The 26,438-nt window shown below is 45.9% G+C and overlaps 1 protein-coding gene across 1 annotated transcript in view; it reads right to left on the reverse strand.

Annotated features, from left to right (window-relative positions):
- Positions 1-26,438, reverse strand: part of Ptprj (protein tyrosine phosphatase receptor type J) — a 56,835-nt gene that overhangs the window by 15,585 nt on the left and 14,812 nt on the right. The window contains exons 5-16 of the mRNA XM_059258899.1: positions 21,585-21,842; positions 19,425-19,661; positions 18,197-18,394; positions 14,003-14,266; positions 12,583-12,840; positions 9,787-10,044; positions 8,782-9,054; positions 7,195-7,485; positions 4,783-4,914; positions 2,877-3,087; positions 2,641-2,765; positions 1,595-1,682 (exon numbers count right to left, since the gene is read on the reverse strand). Of these exons, the coding sequence (XP_059114882.1) occupies positions 1,595-1,682; positions 2,641-2,765; positions 2,877-3,087; positions 4,783-4,914; positions 7,195-7,485; positions 8,782-9,054; positions 9,787-10,044; positions 12,583-12,840; positions 14,003-14,266; positions 18,197-18,394; positions 19,425-19,661; positions 21,585-21,842 (2,593 nt within the window). The remainder of the gene's footprint in view (positions 1-1,594; positions 1,683-2,640; positions 2,766-2,876; positions 3,088-4,782; positions 4,915-7,194; positions 7,486-8,781; positions 9,055-9,786; positions 10,045-12,582; positions 12,841-14,002; positions 14,267-18,196; positions 18,395-19,424; positions 19,662-21,584; positions 21,843-26,438) is intronic.

A 26,438-nucleotide genomic window follows, 5' to 3' on the forward strand; every position in this document is an offset into this window, starting at 1 on the left:
TGTAAACTAATGCGAAGGGGGAGGAGCCCTGAAAGAGAGTCAGATCCAATACTGCCACTGCAAGCACCTGAGCACCTGCACTGTTGGGTCAGCTCCACCCGGGGCTGAGACAAACCACAACTGGGCAGCATGTACCAAAATAGGGGGGAAGCATGCCACTGACCCGGTAACTGTCCTGCTTACAATTTAGCCTAGAGAAATAATCCTGAGCGTGCCCAAAGGCTAGGTACAAATAGTCAAAAGGAGTTCAAGTATCCAGTGAAATGGTTAAAGAAATGACAGTAGATGCCCGGTATCTATGTAAAATGATGCTGGAATGAAGCCCCCCACCAGGTCTTACGTGAACAAACAGGGTAGACATGAATGTGTCTAACAAGACTCGACCAGGGTGAGCGTCATAATCACATGAAAATGGTAAGAGCAGATTTGCTGTAATTATGGGTTACCGAATTTCTTTTCTTTGCTTGTGGGTATTTTTTTTTTACCACCAAGGGTTTGAATTTTGGGTTTGGTGGTGGCTTACTTGTTGTTTTGCGACAGGTCCCACTGTGTGGCTCTGACTAATTCTTCCCACCAGCTTCCTGCTAGGACCTGGCACCCTGTGCCCTATTAACTTGAATGCTGAACATTCTGGGTTTTGCACTAGGTTCTGATTCTTTTTTAGATAAGTATAAAAGATTTAGTTCATATGCAGAGAAGCAACAGTATCTGACTTATTTAGGGGAAATTATCTTTCCACTACTGTTTTCTTGTTAAAACAGGTTTGAGTGGCACATGCCTATAATCTCAAGCCAAGGATGAGGAATTCAAGGTCATCCTCAGCTACATTTGAAATAGCCTAAGATACACGAGACTCTGTCTTTAAAAAAAAAAGGGGGGGTGGAGGTGGGGAGGATGTCGAGAAAGCCAAATACCAGGTGGGAATATCCAGCTAGGAGCATCTGGCAGTGAGTGAATTCCAACTGATACACAGGCTTCCCGCCATCAGGCAAGGGGAAGGACAAAGACCAAGTTCAAGTTCCTCCCTGGTGCTTTTGCACACTGATGCTGCATTCCTAGAGGGGCTTTTAAGACCTGCAGGGCCTCGGGAAGGCCACGAAGCATAGAGCACCCACAATGGAACTGCTGCTTTTCACTAACTCCATCACAGGGTGGTGGGGGAAAGCAAATAATGAGTAACAAGACATGGGGTGAGACACTGGTCAGCACGCACTCCTCAGCTCCTTGAGCCGAGCACTCACCCCCATACCACAGAGGAGGATGGTAAGGCTCTTCCAACAGTTGGCTAGAGTGGAACCTATGTTCAAACTTGGCCAACTCTACAATCATATGAAACTCTTAACACATTCATAGCATCCTGGCTTCAAAGCAGCATCCTGCACAGGGGTGTAGGTCTCATGTAGTGGCTGGGGTGAGGTTCGGAATCCAATCACCCAGCTGGAGTCAGAGAGGAAATCAGTCTGGCCAGATGACAAGAGTGAAGAACACGGGCACTCCTTCAACTCTTCCTTCTGATTTTGCAAATGGATGCAACTCCTTACAATAAAAGGTTTCCTCAAACAGTAGCACATGATGACGACGTAAGCAGCGTTACCTTTTCTTTCTCCAGAAGACGAAGCCTCCCACAGCCACAATGGCCAGGGCACCAAAGATACATCCAAACACGGCTCCACAGATGACACCTGAGGAAGATCCCAACAAGCAGCATTTCAGTTGTGTTCAGGAAGAACGACGTGCTACGTCAACAACCAGCCGGGACCCACACAGGATTCAGGGAGAAAGGGCGTGTGGGGCACTCGGGGAAGAAGGGAGGATCTTTGGATAACAGCTTTCAAGGGCTAGTGTCTTCACCCTGAGCCCGCCATCAGCAGGATGGTCCTGAGAACATCACAGACCTTGGCTAGGTCTCAGTTCAGTTGCAAATTTAGTGAACTGAGAGAACAAGATCAGTGGTTTTTCCCACCACCTACGAGCAGAAGGCCTTACAACACCACACCCATAGCAGGGAACCCCCTCTCTTTTCATGGGCTATTTAAGGGCAGGAGTAGGGACTCCCTGAATTTTGCTTCTAGGTTATCTGTTCTACTCAGGAGTTATGAATAACAAATGAACAGACCAGTCAGCCACTGTGTCTCCATCCTAGAGGAGGAAAGGAATCCTCACCTTGGGTCCCTGAAATTCCCATTTATCTAACTCTGTGATACTAGGTAGGAGGAGCACTTTACAAGGAGTCTGAGGCTAGAATTCCAGGCTTTGCATTTAAGCCACTGTGTGACACTGGACCTCAGAAGTCTTATTTCTACACAGAGGTTGGATAAGACAACTTTTGTGGCATCTTCTAATGTCAACATTCAAGGACTCTTTAAACTAAGTCGCATGCTTGCTGGCACACAGGCCCACAAATGACTCTTAGAAAGCAAAGGACTAAATAATCTGCAGATTAGAAGTGTGAGTGGTTTGAGAGGAGAAGTGGGGAGCAGCTCTTTCGAAGACACCAGAGTGGGGAGCTAGGCTTGGCCCAAAGGCCAAGGGATATGTCAGTTTCTCAGAGGAGAAACCCAGGCACCTCTACCCTCCAAGGTGCCTGCAAGAGGTGCATGAGGTGGAAAACCCACTACATTGATGTTTGTTTCCCCCTACCTGGATCCTGAGGCAAGAACACGGCCTCCGAGTAAGGACTGAAAGACACATAGCTCTCGTCCCCATTGATGAGTCCATCGTTCCGACGGTTATAGGTAATATTGGTGAAGCCAGCAACACACACCCTATGGGAGAAACGAAGGAGAAAATAAGGTAACTGGGGTGCATCTATCACCTTAGTACGCAGAGCCTTAAATTCATGAGGCTCAGCATCCAACTGCAAAGACCCATATTACCGGTAGGAGCCCAGCGGCTCCAGCCTCCCGTTGTAATAGCCGAAGGTGGTGGATTGGTTCCCCACATCAATTTCATATTTCAAGACTTCAGACAAGCCCAGAGAGCGTCCCTTCTCTTCTATTCTGATGAGGTATGTCACATAAGTATCTGAGGCCCCCTTTTTGAAATCTTCATATGTGTACTTCAAATCATCTGCAGAAGGCTCGCCAGCTAAGAAAGGAACACAGAGGCCAATCATGGGTGACAGCAGAAAGACTAAGTGTCATAAAATAGCTCAGTAACCACACAGGTGCTGAGCGGCGGCAGCGATGCCAGGAGCCACTGTCTTTCAAGCAGCTCCGGGAGCAGGTGACTCCTTAGTACTCGGCTTATGCCACCTCATCTTTTCATTCTGAGTCTCCCCCAAAAGCTTATGATGCCTGTTCTCAAGCAAGAAAAACAAAGGTGCAGAGCGCTAGCAGAAACCTGCCCAAAGCCACACTGCATGCACTGTGAAGTTGGATTCCTAGCCCTGATCTCCTGGCCCAAGAACTCTGTCTTTCCTGTGTCAGGCTGGTGCTGACTGGCCTAGTCACCATGCAACAGGATCTTTTTCACTCAGCATGGCTCTGAGTTTAAAATTTGTTGAAAACAAATTCAGTGACAAAGGGCTTAGACTCAAAATTTTAAAAGTCAGAGAGAAAGAAAGAGATCTGCACATTTTGTTTATGTTGGTTCATCGGAGTGCAGGTACTATGTGTGAGCTAGTTTGTATGCATGTGTGTCCATATGTGTGTGGAAGCCAGAGGACATCTTCAGGAATCATTCCTCAGGCATCTTCTACCTTTTTGGAGTCAGGGTTTCTCTCTAGCCTAGAACTTCACCAAGCCAATTAGCTGGCTGGCCTGGGAGCTCAGAGATCCTCCAGTCTTTGCCTCCCCAGCACCAGGATCACAAGGGCATGTCACAACGCCCTTTCTTTAATGTAGCTTCTAAGGACAGAACTCAAGGCCTGTGCAAGGAAAGTACTTTACCAAGTGAGCTCTCTCCCCAGCCCTGGTTTGGGTAAAACACTCCCATGCAGCTATCAGAGACACTCTCAAATCATTCCCTTCCAACTGGCACAGAAAAGCCATTCTAATTCCCCTCCCCTCTCACCCAGTAGATGCCCTTCACAGAGTCCCACTAGTAAGTGCCATCTTTTTGTGCTTGCTTTCAAGAACAAGTCATCCTAAGTTAGCTAGTTAGAGCCTATGGGCCAAATCTAGCCACCACCCGTGTGTAAACAGCTGTGTGATGGGCACCCTCATCCCTCGCGTATTTTCCATCCATGTTTTCACACCACCACAAAGGTGTGGAGAGTTGGGCAGACTGCGTGGCCAGGAAAGCTTAAGTTACTTGCTACCTGACTGTTTAGAGCATCAAGCAAACACCTGCTTCCCTGTGAGTGCCAAAGCACAGTGCCATGTAGAGAGGCATGTACTTAAGTCGCTGATGTGCCTCACGGCATCACTCACAGTGGTGGTTCAAATGAGAATGGCCCCCAGAGGCTCATATATTTGAATACTTGGTCCCCAGCTGGTGGAACTGTTTGGGAAGGATTAGAAGATATGGCTTTGTCAGAGGAGGTATATCGTTAGGGGTAGGCTTTGAGGTTTCAAGTGTGAGACCCAGTGTGTGCCATCACCCCCCACACACACACACAGACACACACACTTCCCAGTTTTGGATCAAGATGTGAGCTCTCAGAGGCTCCTACCACTATACCTTTACTCCGCCATCATGGACTCTAACCCTCGGAAACTGTAAACCTGTTAAACACTTTCTTTTATAAGTTGCTTTGATCGTGGTGTCTTACCACAACAATAAAAAAGTAACCAGGATAGTTATAATCACACGAGTTAACCCATGCTGGCCCCTCCTTACCTTCCCCAGTGGTGAGAATGACGGCATAGGCTTTGATAGGTCCATGGCTGGCTTCAAAACCACTGAACTTCACCTTTACTGAATTGTGACTGACAGATGTAATATTCGGGGATCCATCCGGAGGAGGTGGGTCTAAAACAACACAAAACAGAAGAGTCACCCAACATTTAAAACCAAAGAAGGTGAGAAACCACCAGGTAGAGAATGTGCTCGGATGCTCTCTATAAGACCTGCCCCTGCCCAGGAAGATCTACCCATGCCCAAGAAGACCTGCCCCTGTACGGGAAGCTGTATGCAGAGCTCATCCAGAACATATCCCAAAGTAGGAGGCAGGAAGGGAGGAAGTACTGTGCAGAGACCTGGATCCTGAACAAGCCGGATGACAATGACTCCACAGATGTCCCCGCATTTACCATCAGCTCTCCAGATGACGACAGTCAGAAAGGATCTCACACTTCCGCCCAACTACACTATCTCGCTTACCCACCGCAACTCCAGAAACCGGCTCCTTCTCACTCCTCCTTCTGAATTCTAAACTGACCCCGCCCCACAGCCCACCGGAAACAAACAACAAGCCCAGCAGAGACTTTCCCAACTCTCCTCTCCTCCAACACCTCCCAACCCAGGGACGATGCAACTCGAATTTGTGTTAAGTTCATACATGTATAAATATTCATCTACAAAAGGAAATCACCAACTGAAAAAAATGAGAATTGCTGCATAAAATGATGTATGGTCATATCTGTTCAGCTTATTTTTTCCCTTTTGTTTATTTTCATATATCTCAGGCTTCTTTGAACTCCCTATAATAGCAAGGATGACCTCAAACTTTTGAGCTTCCTGCCTCCACCTTGCTTGTGTTGGGGTTGCAAGTATGTGCTATCACACGCACTTTATGTAGTGGCAGAGACTGAACTCAAGCTTCATGCATGCTAAGCAAGTGCTCTACCAACTGAGCTACAGCCCCGACCCAGAGATCCCTAGTTCTGATGCGCTCCTATGCTCTACGCCAAGTGCTATCCTCAGCCCAAGAAGCACAGACTCAGCCCTGGTCTCTGTTCTTGAGCAGTTTATACAGAGAGAACACCATGAAAAGAGGAGCTACAGAAGGGAAGATGAAATGTTCACTGTTCTATGTTCTACAAAGCCAAAGTGCTGTGCTATGGGGCAGGGTACCGTGTGGGCTACACAACTTTAGCGAGTCCCATGCATGGTATTTTCCCTGAGACTGTATAGTACACACCTGAGCAGCCATGCGTGTGGTTTTCACTATTTAATGTGCAGTACAGCAGTCCTGCTTACTATTTCTCCTTTTTACAACTGAGCCTCTTAGCAAGGTTAATTAGCTTTTCTAAAGATCACATGACTGGTAAATGGGACAAACTGAACTCAAACCAGGGTTGGTCCACCTATCTACTCTGAGCCTCTGTCTATAAAATACCTCAACCACTTTCCAAGTCAGGTCCCTCAAGTAAGAGGTTCTTTTAGAACAACCACTAATTCTTTAGAAATTGGAAGAAATAGTATTATGCCCTGAAGAATACTTATCTAAAATCAAAAAGCACAAAGGAAGATATAACACCACCACCCCACTGGTTGAACTAAAACACAAGTTTGGCAAAGACAGGGGAGCAATGGACAGACAAAACAAAATCAATTCTTCCCAAGCAGGGGTCGGGGAAGAAGGGGAGAGAGAGAAGGAATGGATATGAAGGGTTGGCTGAGGAGAGCCCTGCACAGTATGTGGTCTTTTCTTCCCCTAAAGCAACTCAGGCTCCTATCAATAGGTCCCAGGGAAATAAGTCCTGACTAAATACACAATAATACCGCTTTTTAAGTCTTCTTCTGTAAGTATGGGGGTCACCATGGTATGGGCTGGCTACATCTGAGAGAAAAAGAGTCCTTATTGTGAAGCAATCCATGTGGAATATTTACAAATGCAAATAATCAATGGTCAAATCACATTTCAGAGTCATCCTTCCAAGAACAGCTTAGAAGGAAGGAGGGGACGAAACATGCTGACAAGTGTCCAGCAGGACATGAGTTTCACCCTACTGTCCAGACTTAGTATATATAACAGTATCTACTAAAAATGCCTTTCTTAACTGCAATAAGGGAGCTCCCTACTACGGGGCGGGGGGAGAAGAAAGGCAAGGGAAGGAAAAGAAAGGAAAAGAAACATGGCAACAAGCTATTCTGCAAGGCCACAGAACACAGAACTGCTCGGGATGTGAAGCACACATCTCTCTGACTCGGCAGTCTCAGGCTGGATATCTGCAGGATAAGGTAAGTGGTCTGCTGACAAAAATCAATTAAGGGAATGGAAACACCCTAAAAGGATTCTAGGTCTACAGTTGCATGCTGCTGGCCCCGCTGTTCCAGGGGTAGCCATCTCCCTGCCCCAGGGCCCACCTGTGATGCCAGTGGTGCAGGTATTCTGGGCAGGGTGTGCCATCTTTCCACACGACAAAGTGACCATGCTGATGTTGTACGAGGTAGAAAATTTCAAATATGTGATTTCTGTCCTGCGTTCTGTGTCATTGTCTGAAGAGCAGTCTTCCAGGTGTGTCGTATTGTGCCAGCTGTCACTCCGGACCCCTAGCTCAAAGCCTGAATTCATGCCAGGGGGGCAGTCCCACTTCAGAACCAGAACTGGCTCCTTAGGGACCACCTCACAGTGGAAGAAGGCCACTGGTGCAGGTTCTGCAAAGCAAAGCACAGGGCAAGGTAAGGCTCACAGGAAGCAGAGGACCTGGCCCGGCACAATAAGGAGACAGTCTGGATATGCACAGGTTGAGTGAACTAAGTGATACCAGACCATGTGACCTTGGGTCAGTCGCCTTATTGCCCTGGGGTTCAGCGCTGATTGTCTGAGGATTAAATGAAACTTGAGTGTCAGTCACCAAGCAATACTCTTAGAAGAGGGGCTGGAGAAACGGCTTAGCAGGTAGAGTGCTTGCTGCTCTTCTAGAGGACCCAAGTTCAGATCCCAGCTCCTGTTCCATCCATCCCAGACATACATGCTCACGTGGGTTTTTCTCTTGCTTAAGGCTTCAATTTCAACAGGAGTCCCAGCAGGTACCACTCAAACCACAAAGTAAGCAAGTAGACCAGGTGGGGTGCAGTCTAAATGAGCAAGGGTCACTTAAAGCCACAGAGATTTTTAACCACATCGCAGGAAGATCAGAGCCCCAGCACTGAGCTCTGATGCCTCCTGCCCCTCACTGTCTAGCTCCGGCAGATGCCCTCCCACCACCCTGGCCTCCCCTGAATCCTCCAGCGCTGTGTTCTCTCCAGCCTCAGGCCTCTGCACTGGCTGCTTCTCTGCTCGTAACGCAGGGGTCAAAACCCTGCGAGATTCATGTGGCTGGCTCTTTACCCTCCTCAGATCTTTGCTCAGTCACCTTTCCATTTAACCTTTTCACGGGGCATCCTCACATGACACCCTAGATAAGAACACCAGGGGCTGGAGAGATGGCTCAGAGGTTAAGAGCACTGACTGCTCTTCCAGAAGTCCTGAGTTCAATTCCCAGCAACCACGTGGTGGCTCACAACCATCTGTAATGAGATCTGGTGCCCTCATCTGGCCTGCAGTCATACATGCTGTATACATAATAAATAAATAAATCTTAAAAAAAAAAAAAAAGAAAGAAAGAACACCATTTCCCCCTTCCCTAGTTCTTTTCTCTTCCCTCTCCTTAGCCATAATCATCACCTAACTACCTGCTCATTTTTATTTATTATCTGTTTTATTCACCAGGATAAAAGTTCTAGAAATGCAAGGACCTTTCTAACACAGCAAGTGTTCAATCAACACATGCTGAATGAAGCAATGGCTGCAGCATCAACGTGCCATTGATAGCGGCCGGCTGTCTCGCAGTGCTCCATGTCCATGGCTGCCCACTGCAGGCACAGTAGCCTACAGGCTGGGCAACGTTTCCTGGACGTGAGTATCACAGAGAGAGGAACAGGGACCACCAGGAACATGGGACTACTCACCCATACAGAACGACTTCCAGCCAGGTACCAGTGACCATGTAACATTCTCAACTATTGCAGAGATCTCCACTGTGTAAGAAGAGCCAGGGATTAAGCCAGGGACCCTCAAAAAAGTGATTCCAGTGTCTGTGATCTCGGTTACATTGCTGCCATCTTCACCCTTCACGGTAAGGTAGTAGGAATACTTAGGAGAGGCTGCGTCCGAATTCTTCCACCAGATGGCTGCCACAGTGGTACTGGTGTTTACTTCAATGTCAGACACACTGCTGGGTCCTTGGTTTAAAATAAACAAACAAATAAAATGAACCACTTTGAATTACAGGACTATTATATTTACTATATCCAAAAGCTGCCTGGCTTTCTTCAAGAAAGAAATAATATAATTAATATGTACTGTTTCCCAAAAAGACAGTCATAAAATTATACATATTAAATCTGAGAAGAATTTTAAATGCTCAGGCTTCTTCTAATGTTTAAGTTTATCATGTATTTTCCAATATATTATTTCACAGAGAGAGGGGGAAGGGAGAGAGAGAGAGGGAAAGCGCTATGGTTTCCAACCCCCTTTTGGAATCTGACTAATAAAGAAGGTATAAAGCATATGGTAAGCTAACACCTCCCCATCTATTCCATCTGAATGCTAGGGAAGCATCTCTCTCACTGTCACAGGAAGAGATCCCCATCTGAGGGGATCTTCAGGGCTGGCGGGACAGTAACTCTCTAGGCTATGTTTCTGAGGAGTAAGTAGCAGGCACTACAACATTCTCCATTCTCGTATGATGTTATTTTCTGCTTCCAGAGAACACTTCAGTGCTCACAAGGCTCCAGCCACAGTGTCCTCAAGAGCTTAGAGCCTTTCCTGAGGCTGATGTTTTTGAGTTCAGCAGCTCCCACATCAACGTGAAACCCAGAGCATAATCAGCCCTTTCTCCTGTACTTCCTCCATGTGAGAGGTGGAAGCAGCACTCCCTCTGCCCAGCCTCAACCCCCAACCCCAAGACTCACGTGTGTACTGGGCAATGGAGCTGGAGTCACCCCGGACACGGTCCAATTCTGGAGAGATTGTGACATTATATAAGGTGCCTGGGGTGAGGCCCTTTAATGTGACCCATTTCTGAGAAGTGGTGGTCTTGTTGGGGCCACATTCAGGCTCGAGAACTACATGGTATTTATATCCAGGAGCACTGTCCGTATTCTGCCACTCCAGCTGCATTTCACTGGTGGTGACATTGACCACGCGGATGTCAATCACAGCACTGCGGTCTAGTCAGAGAAAAGGAAGGAAAGAATCTAATTAGGATTCCAGGATTCATTTCACAGCGTCTGTTAAAAGAACCAACTCTTTGTTAGCCAACTCTCCAATGAGGTTAGACATGGCGCACTAGAGCCAGCCTGGGCTAGAGTGAAACTCTACGTAAAAAGCAAAAGAAAACAAACAAACGTAAAAGCCTTCAGTGAGTTCACAAAGGCCAAACCCAGGAAGACCAGACCAGAAGAGCAGGCACTGGATCCCCTGAACTGGAGTTACAGGTGGCTGTGAGCATGCATGTGGGTGCTAGGAATCAAACCCAGGTCCTCTGGGAGATCATTCAGTGCTCTTAATTGCCAGACATTTCTCCAGGCCTATATTCCATTTCTTACTCTAACCTAAGATTCTGATGCATTTAACCTGTGGCACTTCGTCAAGCTATGTGCTGAGAATGGGTACACTTTTTATACCTACATTGTATCTCCATAAAGAGTGTGTTTGAAGTTGAGTGTGATTGTACACCTATCATCCCAATAGTATCTATAAGCTCAGGCAGGAGGATTTCAAGTTCAAGGCCAGCCTGAGCTCCACAGCATGGCCCTGTCTAAATAAATAAGTGTTGGTTTGCTTGTTTTTTATCATTCACTCAAAAGAACGTGCATTCACATGAACCGCCTGGCACATTAAAGAGGAAAATGAAGGAAGAGCTTCATAAACCATAATATGGTTACATGAGGAAACCTTTCTCTAAAAGCAGGAAGGCCATGCTAGCTATGGGGAGGATCATTATATACACAGAGCCAAAGGTTCAAATATAAAATCAAATTAGTTGTATAATTATGACAATGATGTAAACAAAAGGTATGGCCATGGGCACAGACAGGAGAGAAATTCAATCATATAAGAACAGTTAAGAGCTACATATGTTCCCTTCCCTTTTGCATGGTAAATAAACACAGCATACTATTTATCATTAGCCATCTGTCAATGTGCATTTTAGCAATGCTAAACATATCCTTAGTATTGTATAAACATTACCATTATCACACTCAAAATGTTTTCATCATTTTTCAACGTAAAATCTGTACCTACTTCACACTACCTTCCCATTCCTTCTACCCGAGTTCCTCTCTGTCTCTGTGAACCCACCTACTCTGGGCACTTTGTATAAATGGAAGCATAAGTACTTGTCTTTTAGGAGTGTGGTGACACACACCTTTAACCCCAGCATGTGAGAGGCAGAGGCAGGAGGATCTCTGTAAGCTTAAGACAAGCTGTTCTATATAATACATTCCAGGCCAGCTATGGTTACACAGTAAGACCCTGTCATTAAAAGTTATAATAAAATTATCTTTCTGTGTGTGACTTATTTCACTTCCAGTATTTACAAGCTCCATCTATGCTGCAGCATACAGGAGGATCCACTCCTTAAGGCAGAATAATATTCTAGTGTGTAGAAACAATTTTGCCGTATTTTGTCTACTTGTGTGCCAATGAATCCTGGGCGACTTCTGTCTTTGGGTTTCTGTGAATGAACACTGGTGTACAAACAGCCATTTGAGACCCTGCTTTTAATTCTTTCTGAGAGATACCAAAAAGTGGAACACTAGATCAGAAGATACTTGTTTCCCTCTCTCTAGGTAGCCTTTAATGCTGTTCCACTATGTCCGAGTAACGGTAACAGCTATTCAATAATGGACAGGAACTCGGAGTATCTGGGACCATATCCAACCCTACTCTTGCCACCTCTTCCAAGGAACCTACCCCTAGGCCACACACAAATACAAGGCTGATTTTAAATTATCCCATAAAATAAATATTGCCAGACATGTTGGCACACACCTTTAATCTAACACTAAGCAGAAGCAGGCTGATCTCTGTGAATTCAAAGCCAACCTGGTCTGCAAAGCCAACAAGTTCCAGGCCAGCCAGAGCTACACAGTGAAACTTTGTTTCAAAAATATGAATAAATAAATAAAAAGAGAGATAAATAAATCACAATGATGGGAAAATACTCACAATACACAGGTAAGTGAAGAGAAAGCAGATTATAAAACCACACATGAACAAAAGCAGCAAGTTTATAAAAGGTAAATATGTATGTTTGCATACATCTTAAAATAGCTTCAGGGAGCTGACTACGGTAGCATGTGGCTTTAATCTCAGCATTTGTGAGGTGGAGTTTGAGGCCAACCTCGGAGAGCCACATGAGACCCTATCTTAAAAGGGGCAGGGGGGAAGGGGGAGCTGGTAAGATGGCCCAGTAAGTAAAAGCACTTACCACACAAGCCTGACAACCTGAGTTCAACTCCCAGAACCTAAATCCCAAAAGTTATCTTCTAACCTCCACACACATAGTGTGGCACCTAATTGATGGTTTTGCATGTGATCTTTTTTTTTTGGCTTGACTTAATTTTTGTATTGTTGATATGCACCACAGTCATGAAACATTTTAAGATTCTTTTTTATAAAAAGAAAAATATATTTGGAAAACAAGACATCTATAAATTAAGCTGGTTTCCTGTAAGAAACTTCAAGGTCAAGATGCTTACCAGTTCTACCATGGACTGTTCTGGATGGCCCTTCAGTCCCATCTGGTCCTCTTGGAAATATTTCAAAACGATAACTGGTTCCAGGCTTTAAGTTTTCAACGATGATGCTCTGATTTCGGGTTGTAGCATTTTGAATCACCTCACCTCCCTCCCGCATGGTGAGAATCTTAAAGGATTCTGAGTCACTGCTTCTCCAAGTCAAACCAATTTCCCTTGTGCTGACATGTATCACTTGGAAGTCAGAAACTGGACCAGGGGCTGTGGAAGACAGAGAGGGAGTTGGACGAAGAACTCCATCTCCAGGCACGGTACAGTAGTGGTACTGCCCACAACACCAACACTTGGGACCCTAAGGCAGGGGGATCTCGAGTTCAAGACCAGCCTGGACTACAAAGTGAAAGCTTGTCTCAAGAACAAAAGGATAAAGTCCGTCTCCAGAGGACAGGGAGGCCAACCCTCATAAGACACTGACCTGTTCTCCCTTTTGCTTTGCTCCGGAGCACCAACTGAGGTATAAGCCCCTTCAAAAACTGGTGCTTCTGGCTAAAGAAAGACCACTTGGCCACAAGAGTGCAGGTGCCATGCCAGTCACCCACAGGCAGTGACAGACAGGAGGTAAGGATTCCCAGGCTCTGAGGATGAGTGCTGGCCATGGCTGGCTGCTTTATCTTGAACATCTTCCTTCCGAAGGTCTAATCTCATCTCTGCTGAGGTGCCTGCCCACATTACCTCAGACGTGGCTTCCACTTCCATAAAGTAAGGCTGACACCCACCATACCACAAGGATGTCCAAGCAAGCACTCATGACACAGTGCAAAAACAGCCCACCGCTGAGCACGTGATCCAGGCCATTCAAAGGTCATTGTCATTACGTCTCACACCCTAAAGGGCAAATGAGGCCCTGTGAAGCCACAGGCAGAGCTAGGCATTCCTTCAGGACAGCACAGGGCTTCCTCGCCTTGGACTGAGACCTGGCACACAGCAGACCCCAAGGAAGGTGAACTACAGAGTACTGGTTAGTTTTTAATGTTAACTTGACACAACCTAGAGTCACCTGGGAAAAGGAAACCTCAGTTGTGCAACTGCCCAGACTGGACTGGCCTACGGCCACGGCTGTGAGAACGGTCTTGATTGATGATTGATGTGGGCAGGCCCAGCCCACTGTAGGCACACTGTATTTGGGAAGGTGGGCCTGGATTGTTCAAGAAAACTAGCTGAGCACGAGCCAGAAAGCTGGCCAGTAAGCCACGTTGCTCCGAGGCTTCTGCTTCAGTTCTGTCCTGACTTCCCTAAGTCAGCTTGCTACCTGGAAGGGTAACCTGAAGTACACTTGTTTCTTCCGCCTAGTTTCTTTGGTCACAAAGTTTACCATACAATAACAGAAAAGCAAACCAGACCGGACACTAAGGAGTGAACTTACAAGTATACACTTGGAGGAAGCCTGGTGTGCCCTCGGTGTGATTCAGGAAAGGACGGACTGTGATGCTGTACAAGGTGCTCGAGCTGAGTCCAAGGATGAGGGCCTCAGTCTCACTGACAGTTTGGTTGGTGGAATTAGTGCCCCCAGCCACATGTATCTTGTAGGTGTAGGGAAGAGATGACCCATTATACTTGCTCTTCCAGGTCAGGGTCATATTTGTGGCACTGATGTTCACAGCTCTGATGTCAAAAACCTGGCTGGAATCTTTGAAGACACAAGAGAAGGAAAAATCATCAGGATGGTCAAGTCAGAATGAGAAGAGAAAGTATCATCAGGACCTGTCATTAGTCCTGAGGAAAACATTTAGGGACTGGTCACTCTCACTCTCAGCTTACCATGACCAGAGCTGTGTGTGGGTCTCACCCAAGTTGAGCATCAGTGAAGACACAGCCTGGCCACCTGCACCTCACAGATGCTCTCTTTTCAGTTTGTGAGAAGGCCTTGAAACTACAGATTACAGAGCAAACAATAGTATGGACTTTCACATGCTGCCCAGGGGGTAGGAGAGGGTGAGCCAGCAAAGTCCTCAAGTACAGATCCACCCAAGAACAAACACTATTCATCATGAATTAAAGGTATCACATCTGGACAGAGAGCAAACTGGATTCTTAGGCCAGCTGGGCTTTACCAGCCAGATAGACCTTAGGAAAGCCACGGAACTGTCTTCTCATCTGTGAGACAGTTATCCACCCTAACCTTACAAGAAGACAATGTGAGAACTGGATGTCCTCTAGTTGTTGTGAAATCATCTTTCTGTACACTGTGAAGATGTCTTTGTCAAGGCATCTTCTGACTGGTTTAATAATAAAGAGCTGGCCAACATGTAGGCAGAAGGAGGTTAGGTGGGACTTCTGGGCAGAGAGATAAGAAGAGGAGATGAATCTAGGCAGGGGAGAGATGCCAGAGGAGACAGAGAGGAAGCAGGACATGCAGGAGGAGAGGCAAAAGCCACAAGCCAAGTGGCAATATGTAGATTAATAGAAATGGGTTAAGTTATAAGAGCTAGTTCGAAACAAGCCTGAGCTAAGGCCAAGCTTTCATAATTATTTGGGAGCTGGCTGGCAGGACAGAAAAAGACTTGTTATATCCAGTTATCTGCTCTCCCAGCCTATCCTGTCTTTCTTCTGCCTGCCCTGAGTTCCAGAAGGCTGCATTCTACATATGCCATCACTGGAGACCTTCCATATGGCCTGTGAGCACTCTCCACCAATGAATGAGATGGGCAGGATGCTGAGGGCTGGCTGGAAGGGGAGTAATCGGTCTTACATCCCACATCCTCTGAAAACTCTCTCTTCCCTCACTCCAGCTCTGGAGGTAGCTTTCCGCCAGCCACTTGTTTGGGTCCTAAATATACTCAACAGTTTCCTTAACCCTGACACCCTGACTCACATAACCAGTCACTTGAACAATACCAGATGGTGTGTGTGTGTGTTGGAGATATGTAGATATAGATCTATAGATCTATAGTCCCCTCAATTTCACCTGTTGAAATCCTAACTGCTGGGCTGATGGCATTCAAATGTGGGCTTTTAGAAAGTGATTAATCACGAGGGTGGTTAGAACATCATGAATAGAATCAGTGTCTTTATTAAGAGGCCCAAAAGCAGCTCATCTGTACTGTGATGTTGGAACACAGGCTCCACAACTCAAAAGGAGGCGACAACCAGAGACCAACTATCCCTAGCAGTTGACTTCACACTTCTATCCCCCAGAACTGTGAAAAGTAAAGGTTTGTCATATAAGCTGTCCAGTCTGTGGTAATTGGTCACATCAACCAGAACTAACCAACACATAGGTATAAAACTCAAACACTACCTAAAGACCACATAGCTTCCACATTTATCAAATCGTGGGACGGTTTACCATAACCCAGGGTATGTATGCATCCAAACCAACAGTCTACATGACAATCACAGTAACTTTAGTTTTTCTCACAGTACTTTAAAAAGCGGACACTCAGAACCCTGACCACATGACTCCTCTCAGCAAATCAGGCAGATGTCCCCTCCTCTGGATGGACCCAGTTCAGCAGGCCTAGTAAGGGACACAAGAACTGGATAGGGACCACCCTCTTATGCAAGCTCCTCATGTGTGGGACTGCCTGCCACTGATGACAGCATCTCTGGGGCACCGGTCTCTTCAGCCAGCCTTCCTCAGGCTGAGTCTCGGTGCACCTCTGTCACTAGCCCAGTGAGGACCCTGAGTGAAGCCGCTGCTCCACGCCACCTCTCTCCTTCCCAACAAAATGTTGACATTTCCGGAAGAGGAAAAAAGACAGACACAAATTGCTCCTACTTCAGCATGGATGCTGGGAAAAGCTTTCATTCCTTACAGGCATGGCTTCTAACCAACGTCTTCTCCACATTTCCTAAGCCTGTACAGGTCACACAGCCTCAGCAGCCATGGCCGGCAAGTATTCCAACGTGTGCTTCTTCCTGTGCCCTCCCCCACTCACTAAAAGGGAGAAAATTCTCAAGACATACAGGCAGTATCTCTCTAAGAGTTACACTGAACACCAAGACGTCCCCTAAGTCCCCTCCTCCCCCTGCATCCCCTCATCCCAGGTTCTAGTCCTCACTTCCCAACCCCTGGACTCCTGGCTAGGGCTTCCTGCCGCTCTAAGCCATCTGCTGCTGTCCCCACGACCATTCTCCTGAGCACTGTCTCACCCAGTCGCCTGAGGATGGGGGTTTGTGGTCCAGGGCTATCTTTTATAAACACTTGGACAGAAGAGATTTTCAAACAGAGTCATAAACCTGTCGAAGCCCCTCGGGTGAGCCGCCTTGCCGCCACCTCTCCCAATACGCCCTCTGCCCTCTGCCTCACACCCCAGGTCTGTCATCTGTCTTTCTGATCGGGACCCTGCCTCAACTAAAGTGTCCTTCCCCCGCTCCCCTTCCATCCCATCTCCATTTATCCAAGGCCTACCATCTTCCCTGTAAGAGACCCTTCCTCAGGACTGGATGTTAGAAGCGTCCTCTCATCCCCCCAGGTCCACAGCATTTGCAGGGCAGCAGAATGCACAGGAGCCAGGCACCACCTGTGCAGCGGCCCCGCTCCCTTTCCACGTAGTAGCCAACATGTTTGGTGGGAGGAACTGCTAGTCACCCACATGAGAGCCAAGGGACACCAGCTCCCTCACCCAGCACAGCCATGCGTCAAGCGGATATACCACATCTATCTGGGGACTTGGAATTCTGGCACATCACCAGATCTAGGGTGGCCTAGCACTTCGTGGATGCCCGTTTGTCTTCTGACCTGACCCCTCAGCCTTGGCCCTCACTCCCTCAGGTCTGTTGACCTAGGATAGTCTTTCAAAATATTTTCTGCTAAGATACCCCAAGCCAGTGCACACTGAGTCCCTGAGGGCTACGAAGCTGCGGTGTCTGCTCCTGGGCTCAAAGGGCCCAAGTGCAGATGTTTCCCTGCATGTATCTCAAGGCCTCATCTATATGGAAAACCCTCAAGACCAGGAACCATACATCTCCTTATTCCATCATAAGCACCAATTGCAAAAGCTCCCAAATACTCAACTCACAGAGTGGGAGTACCTATGAATAACAGCTAATGACAGCAATGTGAATGTCAGCAAGTGTCCCGATAGAAAGTTCAATATGGCCGGACGGTGGTGGTGCACGCCTTTAATCCCAGCACTCGGGAGGCAGAGCCAGTCGGATTTCTGTGAGTTCGAGGCCAGCCTGGGCTACCAAGTGAGTTCCAGGAAAGGCTCCAAAGCTACACAGAGAAACACTGTCTCGAAAAAAAAAAAAAGAAAGAAAGAAAGAAAGAAAGAAAGAAAGAAAGAAAGAAAGAAAGAAAGAAAGAAAGAAAGAAAGTTCAATATGAATCCCAAAGGCAGGCCCAAACAGAAGCTCTCAGGCTAATCTTCAGATACAGATGGGAGGCAGCACCCTGCATCCATACCCCTGCTCTGAGCTTCACAACAGATATACCATGGCCACAGAGGTAAGTAGAAACCCAGTGCATGGGCTCTATCCAAAATCTCTCTCAGGAAGATCCTGCTAATAACAGAACTAGCTGCTAAGACAAATAAGTCAGATAGAACGGCAAAAGATAAAACTTTATTGGGGGGGGGGGGCTCAAGCTGAAGGCATTGCACGAAACTCGACCTACTTGTTTTAAACACTGCTTCGTCCCCAGGCTGTCCTTCTGTGCCATCTGCTGCTCGAGAATAAACGGTGGCTGTGTAGTCAATACCAGGCTTTAACCCAGTGAGCACCAGCTCTGTGAGCGAGGGATCCCGAACAGAGCACAGGTCTACAGAGTCAAGTGGTTGGGATACCACTGGGCTTCTCCCGGTGCCATTGGTAGCTGTTTCAAAGACAGGAGGCAAAGACATTAACGAGAGAATACATTTCCCACCTTTCACCACCCCAGCCCATGGGATGACGCATCTAACAGGGCCCACAGTCGGTACTCCATAAATATCTCTTCTCTGCCTCCTCCTGAGAAGGATTCGGTTCCCTGAAAAGAACCAGATATTTCACTTTGTACTATTACTGCAGAAACACCACAGCTACTGTGTGGTTCTCTTTGAACTCTGGTAGGCTGGACCTTCCGCCTTTCTTTGGGAGCTTATCTACCACCCCAACATGGTTTCCCACAGACCATCCCATCACTCTACCTTTGCTAACCAAAGTCCACTTGGGAGGGTTTTCCCAGGACTACACCTGAGAGGGTGTCAGAAACAGCAGTGGATGAGATGAGAACATCTCCTGACCATTTCTCCTTGAACTATGTGGAAGGGCCTCCCTAAGAAGCCCCTGACACACAGACCAAAGCAGGAGGAAGAGATGAGAGTGACCCAGCTTCTGAAGGCCTCCCTACCTGCCATGGGCCACAAATTACCTTTCATTCTTACCACTTAACGTCTGGTTTCTGATCCTGATACCCAATTTGCATCTCTGTTTCCTTGGTGTAAGATGGGGATTAAGTCTCTGTCTCTCATTTCACAGTTACCAGAGGAATCCACTGAAAATGCTACAAAGTCTACAAATGACTCCTCCAAAGGAAGGACAGAAGACATCTGCGAATTTGCTGGCTAAGGGTCCCTCTTCTCCACAAAGATGACTGGTCTGGCCATCCTTAGGTTAACACCTGTCAGCTGTTCACCTGAGTAAAAGGTGGAACAGCCTATCTACTTTCCTGAACTCCAAAAGCCAAAAGTTTCGAGTCCTACCACCATGCTGAGTTCTGTGCTCACTTGTAAAACATGAGCCCTCTTCCTTCTTCCTAAATGTAGGTCAGACCACACTGGCAGCAAAGCCCTCCAGCGATTCTAAAACCCTATACAAATACATGAACAGTGGGTTTTAAAACCGGTAAACGATAAAATCAGAACCTGATGCACGGTTTTGTAACTCACCTTCCGCAACTTGTAAGTCATTCTGCGTCTCATTTGATTCTGGGACAGACCAGATATGACAGATGCCCGGCTTCAGGTCTGAAATATTGAAGGACTTTCCTTCGCCTGCAAGAAGCATCCGGTAGGAGGCGGTGTCTTTGGCATCGCTCCAGATGAGAACAGCTTGCGTCACACCCATGAAGGCAACTCGGAGATCAGACACTGGCGAAGGTTCTGTTTCAAAAACACACAGTGGGTACGAGCGGGAGAGGAATCTGCAGTCACCCTCCCTTCCGTCACCGCCACTTCAAAGTGACCCACGAAAAATATCTCATTTGTATCGGAGTCTAAACATCCCCATGACATCTCAGGGGCAGGGGACAAACACTATCCGAAAAGATGAGAAGGAATAAGCCTTAAAGCCAAAAATGCTTATGTTCTGTGTTACTGTTCAAGATTAACCCAAATAGGAATTTGAAATTCTTTAAAATACCCTTCCATACAGTGGCATTGAACTGCATTTATTTTAGACGTTGAAAACAAAGCATCAAAAAAAATGTTTCTAAATCTAGAAGTCTCCGTTCAAAATAATGCAAACGGTATCATTTTATAATGGCCAGATCTTCTAACCCAGGAGACATCCTTGCACTCCAACACCAAGGAAATTTTCTAAAAGACTTGCCCAGGCCCTTCCAGCACCTTATTTGCCTAACGGTAACATAAACCATTTCAGCCTAAGAGACATACACTCCCTTCAGTTTTTGCAATGTTTTTATTGCTTAATTTGTTGGTTTCACTACGCAGCCCAAGTTGGGCTCGAACTTGCAACCATCTTCCTGCTGTGGATGATTGATTGATAAATAAAACACTGATTGGCCAGTAGCCAGACAAGAAGTATAGGCGGGACAAAGAGAGAGGAGAGGTCTGGGAAATGGAAGGCTGAGGCAGAGAGACGCTGCCAGCCACTGCCATGAGAAGATGTTAAGATACCGGTAAGCCACGAGGCACGTGGCAACTTATAAATTAATAGAAATGGGTTAATTTAAGACATAAGAACAGCTAGCAAGAAGCCTGAGCCGTCAGGCCAAGCAGTTTAAATAATGTAAGCGTCTGTGTGTTTATTTTATAAGTGGGCTGCAGGACTGCAGGAGCTTGGCGGGACCCGGAGAGAAGCTCTCCAGCTACATCTTCCCACCGCTACCTCCTGAGGACTCGCACTAGAGGCATGTCCCCCGACAGCCAGCAATGCTCCCTTCACTGTGTGTCAGAAGACCAGGGACAGCAGAAGGGGCAGATGACTCGCTCAAGAACATACAGTGCTGTATGCTCAGTGAGGAGATGAGAGTGCAGAGAAGCCCATACAGGCAGAAGTGGTGGGGTTCCAGAGAAGAACTCTGCCTGAGGTCTGAAGAGGGCTGACTGCAGATACTGGCCCAAACGATTCAAGGGCAGCCTCCAGCTCTGACATGAGGTGACTGGCCGGCTTTTTGATCTGACTTCTCACATCAGGTATCTCAGACTTCTAAATCAGGTTACCATGGGTTGCTTGGGTTTTGTAGTTAAGTGGGGATTACATGGAGGCCTCCATGCCCACCCATCACTTACTATGTGGGTGCCGACGATCCAAACCCTGGTCCTCACACTTGTACAGCAAGCACTTTACACACTGAACCATCTCCCCAGCCCGTGTGTGCGGGTGTGTGTGTGTGTGTGTGTGTGTGTGTGTGTGTGTGTGTGTGTGTGTTCTGAGAGTTGAACCGGGGTCTCACACATACTAGGCAAGCACCGTACCGTGGAGCTACAACCCCTGCTCTCTAGCTTTATTATTAAAGAATGTAACACCAATAAACTAGACAATTTAATGGATTTTGGTGACTGCACGGATATCATGGTTCTCTGTTAGGAAGAATCAGGCTCTCCAGGTTCCAATTCAATTGTTTAATATCTGGTACTAAGGGATCTTAGAAGAAACTTAACTTCTCCACACCACAGTTTTCACCTTCAGCTTTAAGAGGCCAAAATAATGTTTTTCATACACAGTGTCTGACATGATCTCTCCCACAAAGCCCTGTCCTGTGGACTCCAACATGGGTAAAGGCACTCTCCTCACCTCCCCATGTTACTGCTACTATAGCCACTGTTTACTTTGTCCCTTACCTGTTGAGACATCTTTGTCCATGTGGACTTCCAAGGGCTGACCGGCTGTCACTGGAGTGATAGAGAATGCAGAGGAAGTAGCTGGACTTAAGCCTGTGATGTTAGATGATGTTTCGTTTTTATCAGTAGTAAACGTCCGATTATTTTCCTTACTCTCTATTTTGTAAGTATCTGAAGCAGCTGAATCATTGGGCTTCCATGTTACTCCCATGCTGGTTGGGCTGGAAACAGCTTCACTGCCAGATACAGAGCTTGCTGCTATTTAAATACAAAAGAGAGAGAAAGAGAGAGAGGGGGGGGGAGGGAGAGGGAGAGAGAGATTGATTAATTACATGTAATAAATATAAGAGTAAAGCCCACCTTGTACGTCTACTTTTCAGAACTCAATTCTATTTCTCTTCATTTCCCTCTTTAACTTTCCTGAAACAAAACACACCCAAGTACACATGTGCTCATGCACGAGTGTGTGTTCTTAAAACTGAAGACAAAACAAACAGAAACTGGCCACGTTGGCTGTGAGTTTAACATAGAGTTAAATCTTGACATAAGCTGACACAGAGATCTCAGATGCAAAGTGAGTCTTGGGAAACTGCCTATGGAAAGCTATTCTACCAACTGGCTGAGTGACTGGGGGTGAGCCCCTTAAAACTACTCCATCTTAGCTCAATACACCACTCCAACTGTGAAGGGTTATTATTAAACCATCAGGACAAAAGAGACAAGATCATTACATTAAGACCTCAATCCTACTTGCCCCTCGTCATATAATTTTATTCAAAGTCGTCTCAAGTCTCAGACTATCAGTTTCATCCTCGGGACAATGCCAGGTATGCAGGATCCCAAACCAATGGAAGACACAGTGACCATAGCAAGTGCATGCACCCTGGTTAAGTTCCAGACTGAGGAGTAATGCCCAGTAACAGCAATGTACAAGGTAAGCCCTTAATCCTAAGGTGCTGGTAACATCTTCTCAGCATGAATGGGATCATGTGTCTCACCTCAGGGCAGGTGCAAATTTATCCAGTTCATAGAAAGGAGGGGAAGAGAAACAAAGAGAAAAGAAACACTTGAGGAAGGATCTTATGAGACCCCTTCTGGCCTGAGTTTCCTCTACAAAGTTCACATATCACTGGGTGTTGCCATTTATAGTCAATGATAACGGTGATGAGCAAAGAGGAGGAAGCCAATCAGCAGCAGCGCCCCTGGCGGGAAGTTAGCAATGACCCAGACAGGTACAGAATATGCAAGTCCCACTGACTCTTCTCGCCCACAGGCCAGATAGACACCATTTTCAACAGCAAAAAGATATGCTAGGAACTAAATGTTTTCATTCATATAGAGAATCTGAGCAACATGGGAAAAGAGACTCCTGCATTTCAATAGTCATGGGGAGGGCCACAGTTTTTTCAAATTTTGCTAAATGTTTCCTCTCCGTTTATTGAAATAATACCATTTATTTGTCCATTCTATTAATCCAACATATCACATATGCTATTTGCATATGCTGAACCACACTTAAATCCCTGGGATGAATCTCACTCGATCACAATGAACAGTCTTCAATGTGCTGTTGAATTGGGTTTCTGGTCTTCTTTGGAGGAAAAAGTCATTTTTATTAATATACACCTCCCTCTTAGAACAGCTTTTTGCCATATCTCGTATGTTTTGAAATATGGTCTTTCCATTTTTTTCTCAAATGTTTTAATTCCTTTTTTTTTCCTTTGCATTGTTGGTTATCTGAGAGCACACTGCTAATTTCCAAATAGCCGTAAAGTTTCCAGAGTTCTTATTAACTGGAATTTAATCTATTGACTGGATTTCTAGCTTTCCTTGATTGTGAGAGATACTGGCAGCGCTCTCAGAATTCTTAAACTTGTAAGGTGCATTTTGTAAGCCTAGCACAGGTCTATCCCAGGCTGTGCTCGATCTCCAGTGGAGAAAAATGTGTATTTGCAGCTACTGGAGAACACACCTGGACGTGTCTTAGCTCTCCTTGGCACACACTATAATCGGAACTCAGGCCTCCATCCTTACTTCAGCACTGTGGGTAGTCAAGCTGGGGTCACACAACTCATACCCTACTGTGGTGGTTTGAAAGAAATGGCCCCCAAAGGGAGTGGCACTATTAGGAGGTGTGGCCTTGTTGGAGTAGGTGTGGTCTTATTGGAAGAAGTGCATCACTGTGGGGGCAGATTTTGAGGTCTTTTACTCAAGCTTCACTCAGTGTCACAGTCAACTTCTTGCTGCCTTCTGGTCTGCCTGCATGCTGCCATGCTCCCCATCATGATGATAATAGACTGAACCTCTGAAACTGTAAGCCATCACCTCAATTGAATGTTTACTTTATAAGAGTTGTCATGGTCATGTGTCTCTTCACAGCAATAGAAATCCTAACTAAGACACCTTCTGCATGTGGTGAAAACACCTTCTCCATTACTCACCCTGCTGCCTGTCACAGAGGGTGACTCTACAGATGGATCAGGTAAACAGCCTTAATCCAGAAATCAATTCTGGGGGCTGAAACCAAATCCCACTCCCTATACGTTATGGACTAAATTGTGTCATCCCCAAAATCCATACATTAAAGTATTAAGCCACTACCTGCAAAATGTGTGTGTACTTGCAAGACAGTGTGTGTCAAGGGGTTAAGTTCAAATGAGGCCATGAGGGTGGGGCCTCTCCCAATCAAATGAATTTTATTGGCAAATAAAACAGATACAAAAAAAAATATTTTGTATGTTGCAAAATATTTGTATAGACTGTAAAAATGTGTCCCTGCCTAAGGTACCTTCTGATTGGTTTAATGAAGAGCTGAATGGCCAATAGCTAGGCAGGAGAGAATAGGCAGGACTTCTAGAGAGACAGAGAAGCTTGGAAGAGGAATCTAGATTGGAGATTTCGCCAACAGACTCGGATCAAGTCAGATGTGCAGCACTAAGAAGAGGTAACCAAGCTAGAATATATATTTTAAAAAAATGGCAGAATATAGATTTTTTAAAATATGGGTTAATTAAGTTATAAGAGCTAGTTGGGAAAAAGTCTAAGCTAAGGCTAAGCTTTCATAATTAATAATAAGTCTCCAGGTCATTATTTGTGGGCTGGCGATCCAAAGACAGTCCAATAAGAAAGCTTGCTATATTAGGTGCCCTACTTGCATAGCATATAAATCTACACAGGGCCTGAGAAAGCTGGGGGAGGGGGGAGTGCTGTGGGATGTTCTGTATGTCAAATGTGTTGCTCTGATTGGTTAGTAAATAAAACACTGATTGGCCAGTAGCCAGGCAGGAAGGATAGGCGGGACAAGCAGAGAAGAGAATTCTGGGGAGTGGAAGGCTGAGTCAGAGAGACACTGCCAGCCGCCACCATGACAAGCCGCATGTGAAGATCCTGGTAAGCCACAAGCCACATGGCAAGGTATAGATTTATAGAAATGGATTAATTTAAGCTGTAAGAACAGTTAGCAAGAAGCCTGCCACGGCCATACAGTTTGTAACCAATATAAGTCTCTGTGTTTACTTGGTTGGGTCTGAGTGGCTGTGGGACTGGTGGGTGAGAGAGATTTGCCCTGACCGTGGGCCAGGCAGGAAAACTCTAGCTACAGGGGAGTTCTGAGTAGGCTCAGTGCTTGCCACACACAGAGGCACGGCTTTTAAGAGGCCCTGCTACCGAGGACTTGAATGGGGTTTATGAGCAATGGCAACACATTACTTGGTAGCAGGAGACTAGGTAGAAGTGCCTATTGGAGCGAGGGCAGATAGAAGGGCTCCAGGCCCAGCCACAGGCATGAGGCTCCACTCTGACAACCAGAAGGGAGCAGAGAGAGCCGCCAGGCCATGGCCACATGGTCAGAGGAGGCTGCAGACATGCAAAGTCAGGTCCAGACAGAAAAAAAAAAAACTCTAAACAGATACAGCATGCTTAACACTGTGCTTAGATGCTGAAGGAACAAAAGAAAATGGGTACAGACAGTCATATAAAAATAAATAAATAGTTTAAAAATAATAAGGTCTTTAAAGAAAGAATAAAATAATATAAAAGGAAAAAACATATAAAATGGGAAATATACAGGGTGGCTGGATCCTCTTTGGTGCTTTCTTGACTTTAAACTTTTTAAATGCTAATAAACAAAAAACAATAGCTTCTGAGAGACACTGGATTATGGAAACTGCTAAATTAAACCAACCTATATATTTTGAGAATGTCTTAACTTCAGAATGGAAGTCAGAAAATACGTTGCATTGGGGGAGAGGTTTTGCTTTTGTTTCCACAGGAATTAGTCTTCAAAACTAATAAAGACCAGATTTGATTGGGGGAGACCTGCTAAGGATCTTGGCTACAGACATTAAGAAAAAAACAAGAAAACTACAAGACAGGTGATGCATATGCTAATTCCTCTATATGGGAACAGCTCTGAGACTGGATGAGACATGATAAATCTTGTTGGCTACAGAGTTCTCATGACTTATTATTACATGCCATCCTTTCATATGACATGGATACAGATTTATATTATAGTTTAGTTATACAGTCCAAACAGACTTATAAAGTTGGCAAATGCCTTTTACCTGCTAAATCACAGAACAAAAAAAATCTTCTTTAACTGACATGTGCAGACCGTACATTTCATACTTGTGTTAATGCAGATATATATGTTACCTTTAAAAGTTTATGTGTTTTCAGAAAAAAGGGACCAGACACCAATGAAAATAAGTAGCCCACGTGATTCAGTCTCTGAGAATGCCTCTGTTTCAATTTCCACAAAATTCTGCATCAAGAACAACTTCAAAGTTGCTAGCTGAGACAGTCCAGCCTCACAGACCACTCCAGCCAAGACTTCAGATAAGCTCTACACTT

This window comes from Peromyscus eremicus, chromosome 4 (assembly GCF_949786415.1).
Source record: "Peromyscus eremicus chromosome 4, PerEre_H2_v1, whole genome shotgun sequence".
Taxonomy (NCBI): Eukaryota; Metazoa; Chordata; class Mammalia; order Rodentia; family Cricetidae; genus Peromyscus; species Peromyscus eremicus.